The sequence below is a fragment of the Phoca vitulina genome, unplaced genomic scaffold (assembly GCF_004348235.1).
Source record: "Phoca vitulina isolate PV1807 unplaced genomic scaffold, GSC_HSeal_1.0 scaffold8, whole genome shotgun sequence".
NCBI lineage: Eukaryota > Metazoa > Chordata > Mammalia > Carnivora > Phocidae > Phoca > Phoca vitulina.
The window spans coordinates 70,397,283-70,418,755 of NW_022589711.1; the positions used below are offsets into that span (position 1 = coordinate 70,397,283).

The 21,473-nt window shown below is 42.4% G+C and overlaps 1 protein-coding gene across 7 annotated transcripts in view; it reads left to right on the forward strand.

Annotated features, from left to right (window-relative positions):
- TNIK (TRAF2 and NCK interacting kinase) overlaps positions 1-21,473 on the forward strand; it is a 383,893-nt gene that overhangs the window by 314,918 nt on the left and 47,502 nt on the right. For all 7 annotated transcript variants that reach the window (XM_032407214.1, XM_032407215.1, XM_032407217.1 and 4 more), the window contains 3 exons: positions 8,071-8,235; positions 10,384-10,623; positions 13,329-13,435. In XM_032407214.1, the coding sequence (XP_032263105.1) occupies positions 8,071-8,235; positions 10,384-10,623; positions 13,329-13,435 (512 nt within the window). The remainder of the gene's footprint in view (positions 1-8,070; positions 8,236-10,383; positions 10,624-13,328; positions 13,436-21,473) is intronic.

Here is a 21,473-nt window from a genome sequence, read left to right on the forward strand (position 1 = left end):
TGAAGAATGTTTTTGATCACTTTCCTTTAGAGTCTATAAAGATGACTTGTATTTACCTATGTCTGTAACAGCTGCCTCTTTCTCTTAGATCAATAACTCAGTTTTGTGGTCCTACTCCCAGGTACAACACCAACCCTTTAATAACCCACCTGTTCTTCCAACTAAGCAGAATCACTCTGCTGTTAGACAGCAGCTGACATGCGTCCTGGCTGGCAGAGACGTGCCACCTTCCTTCACTGCTAACCCATTTTCTAGCCCTGCCAAGTTGAAACCCTCAGCTAAGCCACACTCACAGCTCCTGATCATGGCAGGTGTTCAGAAGGCTGAAAAACTAGGGTCCGCTAAGCTAATGCCAGGAGCACCTGCAGAAACTAATGATTCCAGATCAAGACTCCTGCTGGAGCATCACTCATGGAAGAAAGGTGGACCCGCTTGTCCTATTAGAGTTGGTCTTGAAGAACAACTGAAGGCTCAGGAAGCCTCAAGGACCACAGTGAGATCCCCAAGGCGATCTCGCTCCCAAGGATGTAGTCCAACTCAAGAGTTAGGATCTAAGGTCATTTGTGTGCCCTCTCCTAACATCTTCAAAGTGACAAGCCCCAAGTTGTCCATCACTGCAAGTAAGGAGGGCCTTAGAGACTCCTGTGGACCTCGAGGCAGGAGGGGCATGAATGCATGCATCCCTCCAAGTACCTCAACGCCTCTAAGAAGTGCTGCATCGCTAAATGACCTCTTCTTGATGCATGACCACGTGGCCCTCCGTGTTCCCAGCCCCAAGCATGAGTTTAGGAGAGGGACACCTACAGAGCTCATTGGAGAAGACCGTGATTCTTTGCAGAGCATCCCAGAATTCCTTCTTTCCCCTGTGCAGCAACCTCATGCACAAATGTACCAGAAAAGGGGGCAAAGCCTGGAGCAGTCCCCACGTCCTTCCTTCCACCTCTACCCAGCACATTCTGATGTGAACTTAATCACTTTGACTCCACTGTTACCTAGTTACTCTTTGTCCTCCTCACTGAGTTTCCTGGCCTATCCTCTCTGTTCAGAACTAGTTCACGGTTCCCGAGCTCTCAGAAGCCATGGCATTCCTGGGGACCAATCTTTGCAGATGTCAGCGAGGTGGTTTTCTAGACCTTCTAACTCCCCTGTGCTTCCTGGCCAAGCTCCTAGCAGTGAAAGAAACACAGCAGCTGAGCGTGCAAACAACCCAGCTGAGTCAGCAAGCACTCCCGATGTGAGGTTCCCTGGCCATCATACAGCTGGGCCACCTCCGGTGGGTGACATCTTCCAAGGTCCCTGGCTTCCTAGCAGCTGGTGCTCTTCTTTGGGCTTCATGCAGTTCTAGACATATGTGGGAACATTCTTTTGGGATTCATATTCAGTCCTATCCTCCTGGGCGTGGTTAACGTAATCCGGCTTCCAACTAACCAATCTATTCATGAAGCAGTTCCCCAGTCTTAGAGTGGGTGTTCATATTTTAGAAGAGAGATGAAACATTTAGATCACAGAATGAGTGACGGTGCTAAATTTGGGATTGGAGTGACTCGTGTACAAATAAGAACAAATAATTGTCTGCTTTGGTTTGATTCATCATTTTCTTAACACCCACTTCTTAAAATGGGAACAAAACCGGGTGTGAGGGTCCTTCTCTTCTTGACCTTTTAATGCTTCTCGTAGCAATGTATGCACTTCTCGAGCACAATTTAAAGGTTTCTTTCCCTATAGCAGTGAGGTAGATGGAGCTGAAAGCTAGACGGCAAAATACATTTCAAAACTTTAGATACAGACAGAATTTCGAGCCCAGCCATATCTTAATTATCAGCCAAGAAAAAGAACCTGAGTCAAACTCTCTTTAGGAGTTAGATAAAAGGTACCCTTTCTTTTTCAAATGCATCCTCTACCAGGGTATGAAATGGAAATTATCCTTGCCAGGGAGGATTGGGCAGCTGTGCCCATGCCACGGGCTTCTGTGATGCAGGGTCCAAACCCTTTTTGCCCCCTGTGCCCTTGAGACACCCCCCAGCCGTCTCCTCCCCCAGCAGCCTCTGTGACTTGTGCCATATTTGTCTTCTAACTCAGCTCTCTACCTCCTCCCCAGGATGGTTTGTCCCTCTTTGGTTACTTTTTCATCCCCTTATTTCTCTTCCTTTTTTCAAATTGACAGTTTTTCATTAGCTGGTGTAAGGTTACAGTGCCTCACCCTCAGTGATTTTGTTGCTTCATTTCGTAAAACATAGTCATCATCGCATTTCACATTAGCTTTCTCATTAATTTGTTGGATGTAATAAGAAGGAATGAAAATACTCTGTCATTTGCAAATCTTGTCGAGCTCTTCCCTCTCTTTGTAGACAGAGTATTCTATCTGTCCTGATTGTCACATTGACTGGGATTTTCAGATTTCAGTCAGAGAGAAGCATTCATGTCTCTATTAAAAGGAGGGGTGGGGGCATTTTCACCCCTTGCAAATTCTCAGCCATTTCTGGATTAGGATGGAAGTCAGATTTGTTTCTGTAAAAACATAAGTATGATATTCTGTTAAACATGAGCAAAATTTGAAGATCTTATTTTTCTCATTACCACTTTTTGCAAGATGGAGATTCCTTTTCTTATAATACCTTTTGCTTCTAATGGGGCAGATTCCTTTTCCTTTAAATGGCATGTGATTGGGTCTGGTAGTAATTGCGTGTGGCCCCCCCCCCATATTTTTTTTAATTTTCATCAACACATAGCAGTGACAGAATGCTCTCTCTACACGAATACTGTATGAGATTGTATTTTAATTTTTTTCAACACTCCATCATGTTCTTACTCTGTGATGCATTCCAGTCATCTGGTCATGGTTTTATTTGGCCAATAATGGGCCAAGATGTCTCTTTATATCTCATCAGCCCACTGGACTGAAATCCCTGTATGTAAGAACTCCTCCAATTGGTTTCCCCTACTCTACACTGATGTGTGTTTTTTCCCCTTTTTATATGAGTCATTTTATATATGAGGTCCCAGATTACCACTTAGAGAGTGTACAGCTCTGCCCCTTCTTTCCTCGGTTTCTGCTTCGCTCTCTTACAATCTGGCGTAAGAGAGTCCTGGAAAGTAGTAAGGAGTTTGAGTTCAAGTTCTTCCGCCTCCTGGCTGGGTGACCTGGGACGAGTCTCGGAGCTTTCCTGAGGCTCAGCTTCCCCACCTGCACTCCCTGCCTTTCGGGAATGCCCCTGGGCCATCGTGTCTGTGAATATACCTTTGAAACAAGAGGCTCTGTGCAGATACACATGAAATCTAGTCTTCAACACAGTCAAATATTTTGTTTCCAAAGCTACTGTCACCTACAGGGAGTAAGTGTTTTGCCTCTGTTGTTTCTGGTTTAGATTTCACAAGGGCAGTCCACATGCAGCCCCATCTCCCTGACCCATGTCTCCCCTTGATACACGCACCCTTCTTCTTGTCCCATCTCAGCTTGTGAAAGGTTTGCCTTAGTATTTTTAAGTTACATGCTCCATCCCCATGAAGACCTATACTATTCTCTGGAGTCATTGGTTAAGAGTGGATATTGGACAAGTAGTCCAGGCTCTTGTCTTCAGATGAGGCTCCATTTTAAGCATTTCACATGACTGAGAGTCTCCCCTGCTCTCAGAGGTGCCTCAGGAGAGGGGATATCCTCAATCTTGCTCGGTCACCATCTGCTCCTGTGGCCTTGCCAAAGAACAATATGACTCAACTCTTTATGTCACCAGTGGATGCAGGGTCCTAAAGTGTCTAATGAGCACTTAAAGGTTATTGGTTGAGTTCTTTCTCTTTCTTCAGTATTGCCAGTAAAAACAAAAGCATCAGTTGTTCGGTTGGAAAAAAAAGGAATTCCCATATGATTGTGTTTAATTCACCATATATAAATCAGCTTTTAAGTAAGACCTTCTAGGCCTTCATAGACCCCATGGATGCTGCATCATATAAAATATAAAAATGCACCCATATGACATCATAAATATATTTTTGCTGTCGACATCTAAAAAATTACTGCTATAATTTTGTTTTGAAATTTTTCTCTCAGCAGCTATCATTCATTATTGCTAAGTGAGACATTGTATGCTATGAATTGCTGTCAATGTACAAAGTAATTTAACAATTGACATTGATATGTTTCCTTTTATACATGTTTAAACACATTTTTATTTATTTTGAGAAATTTTTTGAAATCCTTTTTGAAAACAAATTTATTTTCAGGTCTTCTGTGTTTATATAGCCTTTATGTGTCTCAGAGGCCTTAGACATCACTTCTATAGAACCCCATGGACAACACAGCCAGGCCTGGAGCAGAAGTTTATTTCTTTTTTTTTTTTTTTTAAAGATTTTATTTATTTATTTGAGAGAGAGAATGAGATAGAGAGAGAGCATGAGAGGGGGGAGGGTCAGAGGGAGAAGCAGACTCCCCGCTGAGCAGGGAGCCCGATGCGGGACTCGATCCCAGGACTCCAGGATCATGACCTGAGCAGAAGGCAGTTGCTTAACCAACTGAGCCACCCAGGCGCCCCAGAAGTTTATTTCTGAGACCACAATTATGTTCCTTTTTTCTCCCTGTAATGCGGCAACACATAGGAAAGCGTTTCTGCAGAGGTGATCTAAACCTCTCCAAATTTTAGTTTTGATGTTAAAATGATCCTTTTAATAAGGAAAAAAAAAATTACTTTTGTACTAAAATTGATCAGTCTGTCCTAATCTTATTCTCTATATTCACTGATAATCCCTTCAAGTATAAAATCCTTCATAACAGATATCTTTTGTTGTCATGGTCCGGCACCTTGACACTCTATGTTTGTTGCTACTAGAACATTCTTTTTTGGTGGTACTTCTGACATTTGACATCTCTTTGGAACAGGGGGTTGGAGCAGAGGCTCAGCTCATAGATTTATTTTTAGTATCACACAAGACAGATGGAAACATATCTTCATTGTACCCCAGTGTTTAATCACATATATCCTTATTCTGGATGAAAAAAAAAAAACCACTTTCTTTTTTTTTGTCTCACTCACTTATCCATCTCCTTTTCAGTTAGTAGGAATAAGATGTAGGTGAATCAGAAGACAGGCCTTTACCCAGTATCAAAATAATCAGAAGGGGCCTGAGCTAGATACACCACCCAGCTTCTCCTTTGTCTGTCTATAGTAGGATGTTTGATTTGCTATCTTTGCTGCAGTCCTCATGCTGTTCCTTTGGTGCAAGAGCAGTGGGCAGCATTCTCTTCCTAAAAACTTTAGGACAAGCTTCTCTTGAGACAAAGTATGTAGCCAGATGGCTCATTATTACACCTTTCTCATAGATTTTCAGACTACTTTGGACAAGCTCCAACCCAGGAAATTTCACCAAATTGAATCATCCTGAAATAATTTGCAAAGCGTAACAATAGATTATTTATACCACATATTTTAGAATGGTACAGCCGGACACATACGAGTGGTAGGATTTAGTATGTAAACCAGCTGATAGAAGGCAAAGGAAACTTTACTAGAGGTACATTAGTAACAGTTATTCACAACTAATTGAACTCATTAAGTGCCTATGAAAGTCAGCCCCTCAGTTTTCTGCCCTGTTCATTTCCCATGACAGCTCTTGAGCCCGTGTGTCCTGTGGCAAGAATACCTCCTTCATTGGAAGCTTGCTGCTGGCTCTTACCAAAAGAATTCTTTATCTCAAAGATGGTTTCTTTGCTCAAGATGGAGTCTTTTTTGACTCCACCCCTCAAGGCAGACTTTTTCTAGTGCTGTCCTTAATGTGCTGCCTCTAAGTGTGTGTTTAAAACTGAGTGTACTTTATAGCTTAAAAAAATAATAATGGCAAGTAGTCTCCACTCTGAATATCTTTGGTTCCTGACTGTTGGGTAACAGGTGGCTACGGTTTGGATAGCCAGGTATTTATATGAATAATTTATCTGAAAATTTGTCTGAAAATGTGTCTGAATCTCTTGGGTTCCTTAGCTCAGACAGCAAGGGGCTTGGACTGTGGGAGTTTGGATGGTGAGGGAGGTGCTCGTACATGTGATCTTGCTATTAATGATCTTCAGTGGAAATAAGAAAATGGCTAATATTTGACCAATTCCAGTGGTCTGGAAATAGTCACTTTCTTTTCAAGGAGTGAAGTATTTAGAAAAGCAATACCTTGCATGGCTTGCTCTCAGTTGATCTGCCACTGTCTTGGTGGGACTTTCTCTTCTTTCTGGTCTCAGCTCAAAACTGGCTTTATTCTTTTCTTTTGCTCAGTGCAACAGCCAAATAACGCCTGCTGATGTAATACTTTGCCCACACGCATACACAAAGTATACATGTTTTGGTTTATAGATCTGGCTTTTGGTAGCTACCCTTGTTTGGTGTGTGTTAAGCTTCTGGGACCTGAAGTCTCAAAAGCAAAGTCAACTGGGATGCCAACCGTATGTACCCTGCACAGCCATGGGGGGAGAGGAGACGTTGAGTTACCCCTGAGTAGAAGTGGGGGGACGGTCTTCTATTCTGCAGCATACTTTATTATGTTAGAATGTTTGTAGTTAGTATGAGGGCTTAAAAACAGACTTACTCTGTATAGGAGACAGAGTCTGCCTCTAATCTTTCTTTTTTTAAAAAAAGGATTTTATTTATTTGAAAGAGAGAGAGCACAAGCCAAGGGGAGAGGCAGAGGGAGAAGCAGACTCCCTGCCAAGCAGGGAGCCCGATGTGGGGTTCGATCCCAGGACCCTGGGATCATGACCTGAGCCGAAGGCAGACTGAGCCACCCAGGCACCCCTGAGTCTGCCTCTAGAAAGACTCAAAATGAAATAGGAAGGATGGGAGAGAATAGCTCTTTTGAATTTTTATTTCAAATCAGGCAGTGAAATGAATAAAGAGTTCCATACAGATATGTCTTGAGTTGCATGTGGCTTCCGGGACAGGCACTTGGAACCCTCATCAGTGAATCAGCAAAGGGAGTTCAGGCTCACACTGAAGAGTCATCAGGGTGGGTGGGCTGCCTGGCAGGTTTGGAAAATACAGCTGCCAAATTGACCTGAAAGAAATAAAGGACAGGATGGGATGGATCTGAAAGAAAAGTCCTAGACCTCTTGAAGTTGTCAAAGATCTTAAATCATGCCTTGCAGTGTACATCTTGTTCACTGAAATTTCCATTTGGAAATAGCTTCTGTGACCGTCTGTCTGCTGCAGACATGAACTGAGGGGAATCTTCCCCGTAAAAAGGGCATTCCCTGGGACCGTGAGCCTTTCCTGTGGAACCCTTCTGATCAGTTACCTGCTTTGGGCTCAGAGAGACTCAGCAAGAAAGGGGATGACAAGGGCAATGAAGTGGCCCCAGAAGAGAGAGGGTTGGAGGTGGGGAGAGAAGAGGGGAAGGAGCAAGAAGAAATGCCATGCAGGGACAAAGAGGGAGAAGGTGGGGAGAGTGAGGCAGTGGAGTCCAGGCTGGAAATGGAAAGATGTATTTTAGGGAGCAGGGAGACAAGTGAAAAGAAAGGGTCCCAAAGAGGGGAAAAGAAACAGTATAGGATGTCTGAAGACAGGTCAGCTCATTAAGGAAGCGCCTGAAACAGCCGCTTGCCTATCAGTAGGGAGGAAACTCAGGGTGAGTGGTCTTCCCTCCCCTGGCCCCTGAGTCAGCTCCGAGCAGTTTTCTGCTTTCCTCCCGAGGCGTCTCGATGCCCACCCTATTCCCTCGTCTCCCTCACTGACTCAATGGCTTTGTGACCGATTGGCAAGATGATATCCAATCAGTGCAAGGTAAACTCTTAAGCAGGTCCCAAATTCCCAGCTAACTGAAATAGCACAAGAATCTGGGGATCAGAAGAGTGGTGGGAAAAATGCGTTCTGCGTTTTTTGAGCTAGTGTTTACTCCAACAGAAAAGAGCTTTTTCAAGAGTTCTCGATGCACAGCAAGTATGGAGAGTCTGGGCCCCTTAAACTGAATTGATCAGAGGGACACAAAAATGGCTGTGCAGGTGACTACAGATAATCCTTAGGAGGCAGTAAATCAGCTTCTATCCATCTAGCCACTGAAGCACCTTTCTTTCTTTTTTTTTTTTTTTTCTTTTTTGGCTTCTAGGTAGAAGAGCGGTCAAGGCTCAACCGGCAGAGTTCGCCGGCCATGCCTCACAAGGTTGCCAACAGAATATCTGACCCCAACCTGCCCCCGAGGTCGGAGTCCTTCAGTATCAGTGGAGTTCAGCCTGCTCGGACACCCCCCATGCTCAGACCAGTTGATCCCCAGGTACATTCTCCCCTTTGTTCCATCGGCCGTTTCAATAGGCTGTACAGTTAAGCTCACTAAAAGAATAGGGGATTGTAACTTGGATTCATACGTAGGGCCGGTCCAACAATGACCCTTAATACAGAATCTGTAGTCATGGAGGAGAGCCCACTGGATCTGAAGAGTGAGGGGAAGGGGTGAGAAAGAAAAAAAGCGCCCTCCTTAACTTTGAGCCAGCTGCAAGCTCACTTCTCGATAAACTGGCCTCTCCGGAGACCCATGGGAGTGTCTGCAAAATAGCAACAAGCATCCTTTTAGTTATAATTGTCAAGCTAATATTCATATAGATATCGTCATATATAAACTATTATATTATCTTTTGTTCATTGGGATTTGGGCATGATCTTTAACAAGAAAAATAAAATGACCTTGGATAAAATTGTGTCTCCTAAGCCAGTGGTTTCCAGAGGGTGGTCACTGGATCATTAGCATCAGCGTCACCCGGGAAGTTGGTAGAAATGCAGTTTCTCTGGTCCACCTCAGACCTCTGATCAGCACCTCTGCGGGTGTCTGGCAGTCTGCGGTTTAGCAAGCCTCCAGGTACCACTGATGCACTCTAGGACTTGAGAGCCACTGCTGTAAGCTATTTAGAAAAGAAAAATGTTACTCCACTCCAGGACAAGCTTCTGGAGGTTTTAGAGGACTTCTGAAATTGTAAACACTGAATGTGAAATAAAGTATGGAATTTTATGAAAAGTAAAGGTAATGGTACAACTGGTTTCACCCAAATGTCTTTGAAAACACTTTTAAAATAGGTTTGTGTGTTGTGCTATATTTTTAAAATATGCTTTATTTTAATATTATTATTATATTCATGGTAATTAACATTAATAAAAATGTGATTGGTTCCAGTTCTTTCCTGGTTGAAGCATAACATTCACCTGAACTAGACCTTGAGGATTTTCTCTGAACTCTAATTAATAACATTTCAGATTTCAGACCAAAGAGGGTCTGAAGAAGTGAAGGCAGGGCTGCTCCAGGGATAAGACCTCAAGGGCAAAAGGAACAGGGCCAGGCTGGCGGAAGAGGGCCGTAGAAATGCTCCCCAGTGGTCTGGCATTGAGATTTCAGACCAAAGAGGGTGTGATAGGTCCCTTGCACAAAGCAGATATTAGATTAGTATTTATTGACTTAACAGTTTAATTTAGAAAGTACTCTAGATGTTTCCCCAGCCGAGATTTATTGACCGCATTCCACAGGCCAGGCACAGTGTAGACTGAGAGATCCCATGCCAGACATGGCTTCCATCTCCAGGGAGTTTACCTTCGTGATGGAGGAGGAGATGGTAACAATAAAGCGTGAGCAGTGTTAATGGTCAAGAGCACTCTGAACTCTTGATTTGGTGATCTGTCTTAAAGAGCCACATTTCTACCCAAAGACAGCATGTCTTCCCTGCATGAACAATATCAACGCATGCCAAATTATGGGGCTTACACCTCTAAAAGAACCATCCTGGTGTGGAGAGATAGGTAAGATCATGGGTGGTAAGAGCCAGCTCACCAGAAAATAGAAGAGCGTAGAGTTAGGTGTATGGACCAGGAGGTGAGTGATGGTTCCAATCCGGGCTCCCGCACGTATTAGCCCTGTGATCCAGGTTGTTACCCTCTCTAGACCTTCCAATTTCACGTGAAAAAGGGTGAAAATGATTGTATCCCCCTCATGGTGGATGTAGTGAGTTCATAAGAAGTAAGATAGCCAGAGCAATTCTTGTTTTACGAGCAATGGCACTCTCTAAAGTCAAAGTTAAGGGGTTTGAAGGAGGAAGCTGATAATATTAGAAGAGTGCTTGTAAATATATTATACTGCTGACTAGTAAATGTCCCCTGCAAATTGCTATTATTATCATCACACCTATTTCACTGACTTCTTAGCAGTCCAGAGTGAATCAGTTAATTTTGGCCAGGCGCCCTGGGTCAGCCCTACACATGGCTGTAAATGGGAAATTTGGAAGAGCTTCTGAGGGCATGTTGGAGACAGCTATGATGGGCTCCGTGTCCTCTAGTTCTTATCTTCTGCTCTAAAATGGTATTTTCCCTCCCACTGAATGAGGTACTGGCTGATCTGTTTTTTCTTCTAATAATGTTGCTCTAATGTTGGTTTGATGTTCAGATTCCACATCTGGTAGCTGTAAAATCCCAGGGACCTGCCTTGACCGCCTCCCAGTCAGTGCACGAGCAGCCCACCAAGGGCCTCTCTGGGTTCCAGGAGGCTCTGAACGTGACCTCTCACCGTGTTGAGATGCCGCGCCAGAACTCGGATCCCACCTCCGAAAACCCTCCTCTCCCCACTCGCATCGAGAAGTTTGACCGAAGCTCTTGGTTACGACAGGAAGAAGACATTCCACCAAAGGTAATGGGCTGGCATGCTTTTATCATCATCGCTCTCATCATCATCATTGTTTATTATTATTATTATCTCTATTCCAGACCTTTTATAGTAATGAGGAACATGAGAATGCCAAAGCACCACCCCTTCTCGTGTTTGTTTTCCTCCTCATTCCCAAGCTAAGACTTGGATTGTCATCGATCACTTCTGACCTTCATTTTCCCAACAAATGGAGGCTCAGGTAGATTGAATGACTTGGAAACATTTTTCCTGTATCCAGAATTAGAACTCTTAACCTCAAGCATTCCAAACCTTTTAAGAAACAGAATAATGGGGGTGCCTGGCTGGTTCACTTGGTAGAGCATGTGACTCTTGATCTCAGGGTCATGAGTTCAAGCCCCACATTGGGCATATAGGTTGCTTAAACAAACAAACAAACAAAAAAAAGTGGGGGGCACCTGGGTGGCTCAGATGTTTAAGAGTCTGCCTTTGGTTCAGGTCTCAATCTCCAGGTCCTGGGATGGAGCCCCATGTTGGGCTCCCAGCTCAGTAGGGTGTCTGCTTCTCCCTCTCACTCTGCCTCTCCCCTGCTTGTGCTCTCTCTGTGTCTCTGTCTCTCGAATGAATAAATAATATCTTTAAAAAAAAGAGAGAGAGAAATGGAATAATGGATATTTTCATCACCGACTGAAACTACATCTAGACAAATTGAAAACTTGCAGATAAAAAGTAGAAAATTGATTTATTCCTACTTTTAATAACACAAAGTGAGACTGGATTGCAGGTGTTCAGAAGATAGTACTGCTCTTAAAATTGGCTCTGTTTAAGGAAAGCTCCTTCTAGCCCAGGTCATAATTTAACTCCTGAGCATAAAACTGTAGGGTGAAATGACTAGCCATCCACTGGACAGAGTAATCCTGGAGTTGGTTTCTTTTGGGTTTTTGTTTGTTTCTATTTGTTTGCTTTTTACCTATACCCATTTTTACTCATTCCAAAAGTTGTCATGAAATGTGGCCATGCATCTTACTACAGACATCCCGGAAGTATTTCAAAATACTGGAGAAATTTTTGCATTAGATTCTTCCTGGCTCAAGATTCCCCTTTCTCTTGAACTTAGCATAGGAGGTTTGACAAATGGAATCTCCCACAATTTCCAGAGATCAATGCCATTGTTGACTCCAGGGAAAAAAGAATACTTTTTACCCAGTGATTTTCAAATATTTTTCCTCCTTTTCCACTCAAAAGGATATTATAGCAGGATTTCCATGATTTTGGAAATGAGTATAGCTGATTACGACTTTTTGTGTTGGTGCTCTCCTTTTGTGGAAGCAAGGATGCCATCAGAAAAGGTTTGTTAGGGAGCAAAGTTCAATGTCGAAGACAGGACAGGCAGGAGAGCAGCATGAGAGCTGGGAAAACTGAAAACGGACAGTATTGGTCCACTCTCTGAAAACATGCAGGCATACATTTCTAACTCCAGGAGAAAATTTGACATCCGTGCAAAGATTTTAGGTTTTAATAATTTGTTAAACTCTTCTCTACATCTATTTAAGTTTACAAAATGAAAAAGGAGAAAAGGAATATTTAATTTGAGCAGGTGGGAACCCTGATTGGGCCATTCTGCTTCTCTTCACTGGACTCATCTTTCTAGGTCTTTATCTTAAAATGTATTATAATAACCAGTAAAATTTATATGAATGTTAAATATCACTTAACATATTAAACAATAATATTACAGCAAAGCACATTTTTTAAATATCTAGTACAAAATACAAGCCCACTTTAAAAGAGCCCCAAGAAATGAATGAAAATTGAAGCACCTGACAAATGTTTAACCCAACCAGTTTTCACGAGCTATCCACATTTCCATTTCCTGGTCACTTTTATAAAGTAAATATCATTCTCTTCCCTCATGTTGGACCCCTTTAGTACACTTTCATTATTAAATTTCACTAAAAATGTTTAATAATTAAAAGTGAGGCATACTTGAGTTCCACCTTAGGCTCTTGTCAGATAAGCTAATAATGATATATTTTCCTACTGTGTGCCTGATGGTGTGCACATAGCCTTTTTGAAGACCCTGCCGGTATCTTCAATATTAATCTTGTTTTGTGTTACATTTGCAAATTGACCTTCCAAAGCACAGTGTTTGGGAGGGTTGTTTCTAATTAATGACTACAAGTTGATTAGGAAGTGGGAACACTTAGGGTCCATTGAAGTAGTTTCTCTGAGCTCCCAGGCATGTGGCTTATGTCCCAAGTTCTAGCCTGATACCCTCGTTTCTCACCAGATTTCATCATTTCCTTATCTGTTTATCAGTTGGGGTGGAGCTCAGCTTATCTGGATGACTCTCATCTGATGCAATTTCTAATGATCAACTAAGTTAATGTATCCCAAAGAAATTTCTGGTATCCACCACTCTTACACAAGCAAAAGGAGGGCAACTATTTTAGCCCGGTGAATCCAAATAATTAGCTTGGTCTGCTTTTTAATTTGTTTTTAAAATTGAAGACCATTCTTCATGATCGCTGAATGTGCCTCGGTGCTTTTTGTGTGATTTTGTTTCGGGAGTTAAAGATTTCTTTGAAAAATGAACACCGTATCTTTCCCGTTTCTGATAGTTTCTGTAACTCCTAGTAAATTTTAAGAAAAGAATAGCCTCTTTTCAGGAAGGAGCCTAGGGGAGCTATTTTATGGAAAATATTTCTGATTTCTGGTTTTTCTTTCAGGTGCCTCAAAGAACAACTTCTATATCCCCAGCATTAGCCAGAAAGAATTCTCCTGGAAATGGTAGTGCTCTGGGACCCAGACTAGGATCTCAACCCATCAGAGCAAGGTAAGGTGAGGAAGACGGTCAAGGTGAAGGAAGAAGCCCCCACCTGTCATTGTCATTATTGCTTTCCTAAAAAATGTATTTGTCCTTTTTTTTCACTTCAGAGGCATGTTGACTGGCCACTTGGACTGTAAGCTTTGGGGGGCCAGAACATATGCCTTTTATTTCTTCAGTAGCCTTTCAAGAGGTCAGTGTACAGTGGCAACTCATGAATGAATGAGTGAGGGGGGTTGAAGAAATGAGACAGCCCAGAAGCCAAGCAGGTATACCTCACTTGACAGTTTTTAAAATTGGGGGGTAAAATTGCAAATAGAAGTCTGATTGGAATGCCCCAAGCCTTTATTTCGGAGATCATTTTGTGAAGTTAACACAACAAGATAGCCTGGTTTGAGGTGATTTTCAGCCTCAAGTCAAGAAACATGCCCTGGGAGCCAATAAGACATTACAAAGTCAGAGGCACCTGGGTGGGTTCAGTGGGTTGGGCGTCTGACTCTTGATCTCAAATCAGGTCTTCATCTCAGGGTCACGAGTTCAAGCCTCGTGTTGGGCTCCACGCTGGGTGTGGAGCCTACTTAAAAAAAAAAAGACATTACAAAGTCATTGCCAAAGAAATGCATTAGTGGCCAGCTGCAGAGCTTCCTAGCTTGGCAAATTACAAAAAGACTGTTTCTTAGCAAGAAATCACCTCTCTGGCATTATGGAGGGTCACTGAGATACAATTACGCTTCCACTGCTGCTCTGTGCGCTCCTAGAATTTTCCATCAACAATGGATATTCCTACAGTTAGGAAACCACATCCACCTACCAGTTGGTGTAGAGGTCTCAAGAAGATCTGGAAAGTAAACAATATCTTTACTGTATACGAGCTGATTTTATGTGGTAACAGATGCTGTTTGCTGCTCTCATTCTTTGAGCTTCCCTCAGATTTTTCATGATGAATACACTGCTTTTTAGGATGAACTGAAATAGCAAATGGTCTCTGCTGAGACTATAAAAAGGATGAGCTTGGGCAGGCTGTTATATTCTTCTTCACTGTGTTCATAAGAGAAGGACTCTCCCTTGCTAGTAAGAACCAGAGACTGGAAGCAAAGTTAGGATGATTTGTACCTATCTTTAATATATGGAATGCTTTTGATCGTGACGCTCTAATTTTCCTCTTCACATGAAGAGCTTTAGGAAGAGGTCAGTCCATAAATAAGATGGAACTGTACTAAGCACATTAATCCCTTTAGGGCAAAGAAGTTAGCCAATGCTGAGTGGGATTGCCAATTGCAGGAAGCTCTGAATGAGCCATTTTTTCCCAGCGACTTGTCAGCTTCACCCTGAGCTGGTGTTGCTAAGCAGCGCTGAGGAAGACCAGAGAGTTCTGTGACCAGGAGCCGCAGGAACAGCAGCCCTGGGATTGCCGGTGTGAACTTTGTCAGTCCCCCTCTTCGAGCAGCAATAAGCCCCCAATTATCAGCACTTCTTAAATCTTTTGGACCCTGCCCTCAAGGCTCTGTTCATTCCATCAGTCGCTTAGAATTTTAGCGGCTGTAAATCAAGCGTCATTTTGACCGGAAGTCTTTTTTCCTTCTATCAGCCAAAAAGAAAGAGCACTATCATATAATCAAATAAAAAGTAGCTCTTTGTTCCCGCTGAAGTGTTATTTTAATGACATTAGGTTCGAGATAGTTGGCTTTTGATGGTCAGTGCCTTGTCAAACATGAGTTTCTCCCTCAGAACCACTTAAATTTGTACTTTGTCCAAAGAATACAGACTTTGTGAGACAGCTAACATTTTTCTGCTTACAGAGGAGGCACAGAGGGAGGGAGCCAAGAGGTAATAATTATTTACCTACAATGAAAGTCAGAGGGATTGTGGGAGGGGGGATGGAAAATCCGCATCTCTGCCATGTGCAGTAATCCTACCAAACACTCTGCTGCTTTTTTTTTTTTTAAGATTTTATTTATTTATTTATTTATTTGAGAGAGAAAGAGAGGAAGAGCTCAGAGGGAGAGGGAGAGGGAGAAGCAGACTCCCCGCTGAGCAGGGAGCCCGATGTGGGGTTCGATCCCGGGACTCCAGGGTCATGACCTGAGCCTAAGGCAGACACTTAAACTGACTGAGCCACCCAGGCGCCCCCAAATACTCTGCTTCTTGCGATCACCTATCTCCGAGTGACCAACACTTCAAATGTGAATTAGATTTTGCAACTGTAGATTGGATTGCATTTGTTAAAGCTTCAGGATTTGGTTTATTTACTGTGATAGAGCTAGCTTTAGGTCCACCTTTGCTTCATAATAAAACACCCTAAAACTCAGTGGTCCGAAGTAGTAACAATTTATTATTTCTTGCAGTTCTGTGGGCTGGCTAATAAGTTTTTCTGCTGGTCTCACTTGGGCTTACTTAGGCAGCTGCACTGAGCTGATGGGACAGATACCTTCATGGGCACTTTACTGTTTACCGTTCTCAGGACAGCCTCCCCGCAGGGAAAGCCCCAGTGCACAAGCACTTGTCAAGCCCTTGCTTGCACCATCTTTGCTGATGCCCCACTGGCAACCACAGTCACATGGCCAAGTCCTAAGTCAATGTGTAAAGGAAACAAACAAGGCCATAGACAATGGGAGATTTGATTGGCTGGGGGCATTACGATAAAGCAGACTCTCCTGTTTTATACTGGTCTTAATGAAGTTCTCATAGTTCTTTTTGTACCATCTTTCAGGCAGTTGTCCATCCATAAAGCCATAAAAAGTGATTGCTTTTAAATAATTAAATCCTTTACAATGTTTATAAGCCATATTTCTTATAGTTGGTCAATATTCCTTTTTATCCTCCCAGCCCTTTTCCTTGAAATGATCCTCAAGGTAGAGTGGGAAATTGGCAAAGTAAAAATGGATCCCAAGAAAAATCACCCATGTAATAAAGGAAAAATCCAGGATGTTTTGTTGTTACTATTTTTCATTTGCTAAATTCAGCAAATGTATATTGAGGACCTGTTGTGTGAAGGGCCGCATGGGACCTTGAGAACCAGTGACTCAGCCAAGACCACCTGAGTGTAGGGACCACGGGTCAGAGGATGTACCATATCTGCTACTCTGGGGCTACAGGCATTATTAGGGGCAAAATTCTGTTACTTCCTTATTTTGCTTTGGGGTAAATATGTGAATTGACTTATCTAAAGAAAGCAAAAAAGGCAAAAGCTCTCTCTTCTTCTGTGGCAAACTCAGGGACCACAAGTTTAAGGCAACAGTGTCTGAATATGGGAGGAACCTGGGTCCCCAAGTCCCCACTTGGAGAAAAACCGCCAAGGAGAGCCGTTCTATCGGTGTATATCGTGATATGAGTGAGAAATAAACCACTTTTGTGCTAAGCCAGTAGGAAAAAGAAAGAATAGAAAGCAGAGCCTAATGGTTAAAAAGCTCCGTTTTTGCCCACCTGAATTCAAGTACTAATGAACTCCAGGTCCTGGGTGCCAGGTGTTGTATATTCTCCAGTGACTACAGAATGTGTGATGATTTCTGAGAACGTAGGAAATGGTATGTTTAAATCAACAAACTACCTGGCACCCTGAATGGAAGATTCTGGAGGTGAGTTAAAATGGGAGTATGCAAGCACGGACCTGTAAGGCGAGGAAAAAAGCAGAGCTTTACTATTTTCACAAGCCTTCCTTGTCCCAGAAAAGACTTCCAATTACGTCACTCTTCCCCTGTCTACAGCTGTGCTGGTATTCATTGGTCAAGAAAGTGTTACTGGGTGACCCCCATGCATCCCTGTCTTCTGCTTGGTTTGGGGCAATTTGTCACTTATTTATTTATTTAATAAACACTTCTGGAACATCTTTATTATAATGGGAGGCAATGTTCAGTGTGCATCTCAAATGGTAACTAATGTAAACCATATACTAACTCTGTGAGGTAGTGGCTGAATCACCTCCATTTTATAGAAGGGAGACTGAGACGAACACAAGTTAAGCAAATGGCCCCTAAGGTGACAAGATTACTAAGTGATAGAGCCACCGTTTGAACCTAGTAGCCTTGCACCCAAGTCCACACTCTTCAGTACCATGCCGTGCTTACCTGTTCAGCAGTGAATGCAGCCGACATTGCTGCCTCGTGTTCTCCAAGGGAAAGGGGACTCTTGATTTGTTGACTGACAAGGCACCATGTTGCCTCCAACCATTCCCACCACGCAATTTGGCGACTATGTTAGTAGCTCCTCTTAATCCTATGGTTATTGATTCTTATCTTGTGTTATTGACTACCTTTCAAAAGTTATCATCTCGTGGGACCTATTTATACCCCCCAAATTTTTCCTACTCAAGCTGGTACTCAGGTCACTATGTGCATTTGACAGTTCCCATCCCACGTGGCTGCAGTCTGCGTGATAATGCAGTCCCCATGACCCCCTGCACCTGTTCCGTCCTTCCTTCTCACGCATGTGCACATTGGTATGCGGTTCTTACCTGCTCTCTGGGCTCCCAGCTGCCTTGTGTTGTCAAGGTGATCATTTGAGTCTAAATCAAGATTTGATTTGTTTTTTAAAATATTGCTTTTAAAAAATTCCAGGTACTTTAATATTTAACTTGAATTCGTTCCTTTAAAGCAAATTAAAATTTGGTCAAACAAGTATATTCAGAATATGAAAAGATTTAAATTAAGCCAGAAACACCCAGTCAAAACCCAATGACTACAAGTTAATTTCAAAAAATAATTCTCTGTCCTGTCCCAAACCTATCTTCCTATGGCTCATTTGTTCTCATTGGCTATGTCATCAAAGAATAAAGTAAAGTGAATTTTGGCAGTCAGCCAGTTAATTATAGACTTGGCCCAAGTATTTGGGCTAAGAAATCACTTTGTAATCCTAATTTTCTGTTTTGACTTTTTATACGATTCGAGTAAATGGAATAATTGCCACATTTTCACTTTACTATGTGTTTTATAGACCAATCAGCATTGTCTGTGGGATGGCAAATGTCTGAACTCAAAGTTAGCATTTAAAGGAATATTTATGAATGTTTTCAAGTTTTTACACATTTGGAGCTTAGTAGTTGCAGTTAATATGTGACCAAAGGAAATCTGTTATTTCATAGAATTTTTCTGAAATTCCCTCTCAAAGCATTTATCTCAGACTCCTTGGCCCCAAGACCAGACCATATTACTACATAATAAGGAAAAGAAAAATATGAATGGTATGACTTTTTCTCAAAATACTTATATTTTTCAAAAAAAAATTACAATAAGGTAGAAAAAGCATTTTGAAGTTTTCCCGATTTCTATGTGTGGTTATATAGAAAGGAAATAGTTCTTTCAGTCTCCAGCAGCAAAAACAGCATCCTATTAAGATCAGCAGCCATGCTGGTGAGCTCTAGTGAGGAGGGCCCGTGCTAATGAGGCAGGGATTTAATGCCCGTGGGATCGAATTAACTGCACACCGAACGAGGCTCAGAGTCCCATGGGAGACGCATGCACATCCTAGCTGGTTCTGCCAATCCCCGTGCCCTTCCTTGACCCAGGCCTTAGCATCATGATGGCGGCAGCCTCCCACCCACCTGGCCAGCCCACCTCTCTCCTGGCCGGTCATCCGTAAGCCTGCCCTAGGAGGTCTGTGTGCTCTTCGGGTCTTACAGGCACTGCGGCCTAAGCCATCCCTTCTGATGAGCCTCTCTTCTAGGGAAACCTGACACAGACGTGGTACTCCATCAGGGTGGTGTCCTCCCTACACCAGCGAGCCCCGGGGAAAACCCCAGCCCCTGTGTCCTTGCTCAGGTGCTTCCCCCAGACTTCCTGCTCCCCCCCTCCAAGGCACAGTCAAGTCCTGTCTCCATCTTGACACCAACTCGACCACTCTGGGCCGCATTCATTGTTCCCCAAATGCCAACAATACCTACAGGTTCTTTCACACACAGCATACAGAGATTTGCCCTATCCACTATGATCTCCACTGCATGTTTCCCATCTCTAGAATTATCTCGCACCTTGCACCTGTGACCTGTGCTCCCCTCCATCCCTCATACTGGTCCAATGAGGCTCACAAAGTAGGTGTTTCAGAGAAAGGTGTTGGTTAAATGATCAAACGAGTGCTGTGTTCAAGCAAAGAGCTGGATCTCGCTAGCACACCACAGCCACCAGAGAAAAAAGATCTCAGAGCTCACAGCCACCCTTCTCTTCATAGCTGTTTTTATTTTTTTAATACAAAGAACACTACATTACCATTCTACAAAACGAAAGCAACTACCAAGAAGCCTTAGCATGCCCCTCACCTTCAATCTGCAATACAGTTGGTTAGCAATAGAATTTTCAGGAAAAATATTTTGGGACTTTAGTAATTATATAGAAATAATTCCTGACCACCACTGTTAATAAAAGAGGACCATGGGAAAGAATTTATTATTGGGGAATAAAAGGAGATAAGATTGTTTTTTTAAGGAGAGTTCGAAAGGTAGGATATTGTACAAGTATTATACATTTAATCATTTCAGGTATTCTCCAAATCAGGGCTGTTTCCAGTATGGATCCAAATCTATTTAAACCGATTAAATGCTAGCAGTTTTCACAAAAACAATTACTACACAAAGGAGTTCTGTAAAAATATTGAGAATTTTAAACATTTTCCTTAAGCTTGATAATCACTTCTGCTGCAGTTGATCACACTGCTGGATTGACTTAGCAACTCCTTCACCATAAAAACTTAAAAGATAAATATTGTCAAAAAATTTTACATTTATACGATCAAAATTAATAAGCTATGGGGACATATTTATTTTTACATATGTTTTCCAGGACCACCAGCCATGTCTTCCAATAACCCAATGTTTAAAAATGTTTGTAACTCGATCAACTGTTTTTGGCAGATACCTCACCAAAAAGCAAGGTTCTTGTGTTCTTGAAAAGAAATTATTTGGTCTAGTAGCTGCTATAATTATGGCTATTCTGTGGCCAGATTTTTGGTATACTAAAATGCAAATGTCTCAAGGGAAGAGGTCATATGATTTTCATTTTTATACGTGAAACATGGGAGACCCAACACAGTTCAGAGTGCACTTGACATTCTCAAAATGAGCAGAGCAAGATGAAAGCATAAAATTACATTTTAACATGACTTCCTGCATTAAAATCATAGTCTCCAATCACACTATGGTGACTCTGTTAGCAAAGGTGTGCAGTTTTGTTTGGAGAACCAAAGGCATGGGAAACACGTAGGGGTCCGTGGGGCAGGTGGCTGGCAGTAGATTTGAGCTCTGAGTTTCAGGCCTCGCTAAATTATCCATGTGGGCCCAGCATTGTGTAAGTCTGAAGGAAAAATGAAAATGCCTAGGAGTTATAAATTAAAAAGGAAGAGTTATAAATTAAAAAGGAAACTTTGAGGAGGCTGCTTATTTTTATACCAAAATCATCAAAACCTCAGCCGTGGTTTCCCACCACTGTCCTAGTACAGCTTCCACAGTCACCAAAAGGGGCCCAGGTGGCCCTGTTCCACGCTCCCATACTGTCCCGTGCTCCCGCAGGCAGAGCTAGGGTGGAATTGGCCGTGCGTGCCTGGCTACGCTGGCGGGGACAGGGCTGTGTCTTATTCATCACCATCTCTCAAATGCCTGACCCCGTGCTTGGTCGGACCAACTGAGTGAGCAAATGAATACCACCATTTGGGGGGCAGCTAAGCTGTGAAAGTGAATAACACCGTAAGGTCTTATCACAAGTGGGGACTACTAGCATTTGTTCTTGAACTAGCACTTAATAATAATTCTTTTAAAACACACCTCCCTTTGATAAGAGCCAAAGTATATAAAGCCTTCCTGAAAGAAATTTTAAAAGTGCAAATATGCCACTAACCACATAAGCAAAGGACTTGATTAAGCAATTCACAGAAGAAGAATTATAAATGGTAAATAAAAGTGAATAAAAATTATTCTCCCTCAATAGTAATGTTTTAAAACAAGATTTTTTTTTTTTTTTTTACAAATCAGCAAACTGCTCATAATAAAGCGTAGTTAAGAATTCAGTAAGCTGGACCATTTCATACACTTCAGCGAAAACTGGTAATTCCATTACACACTCACATA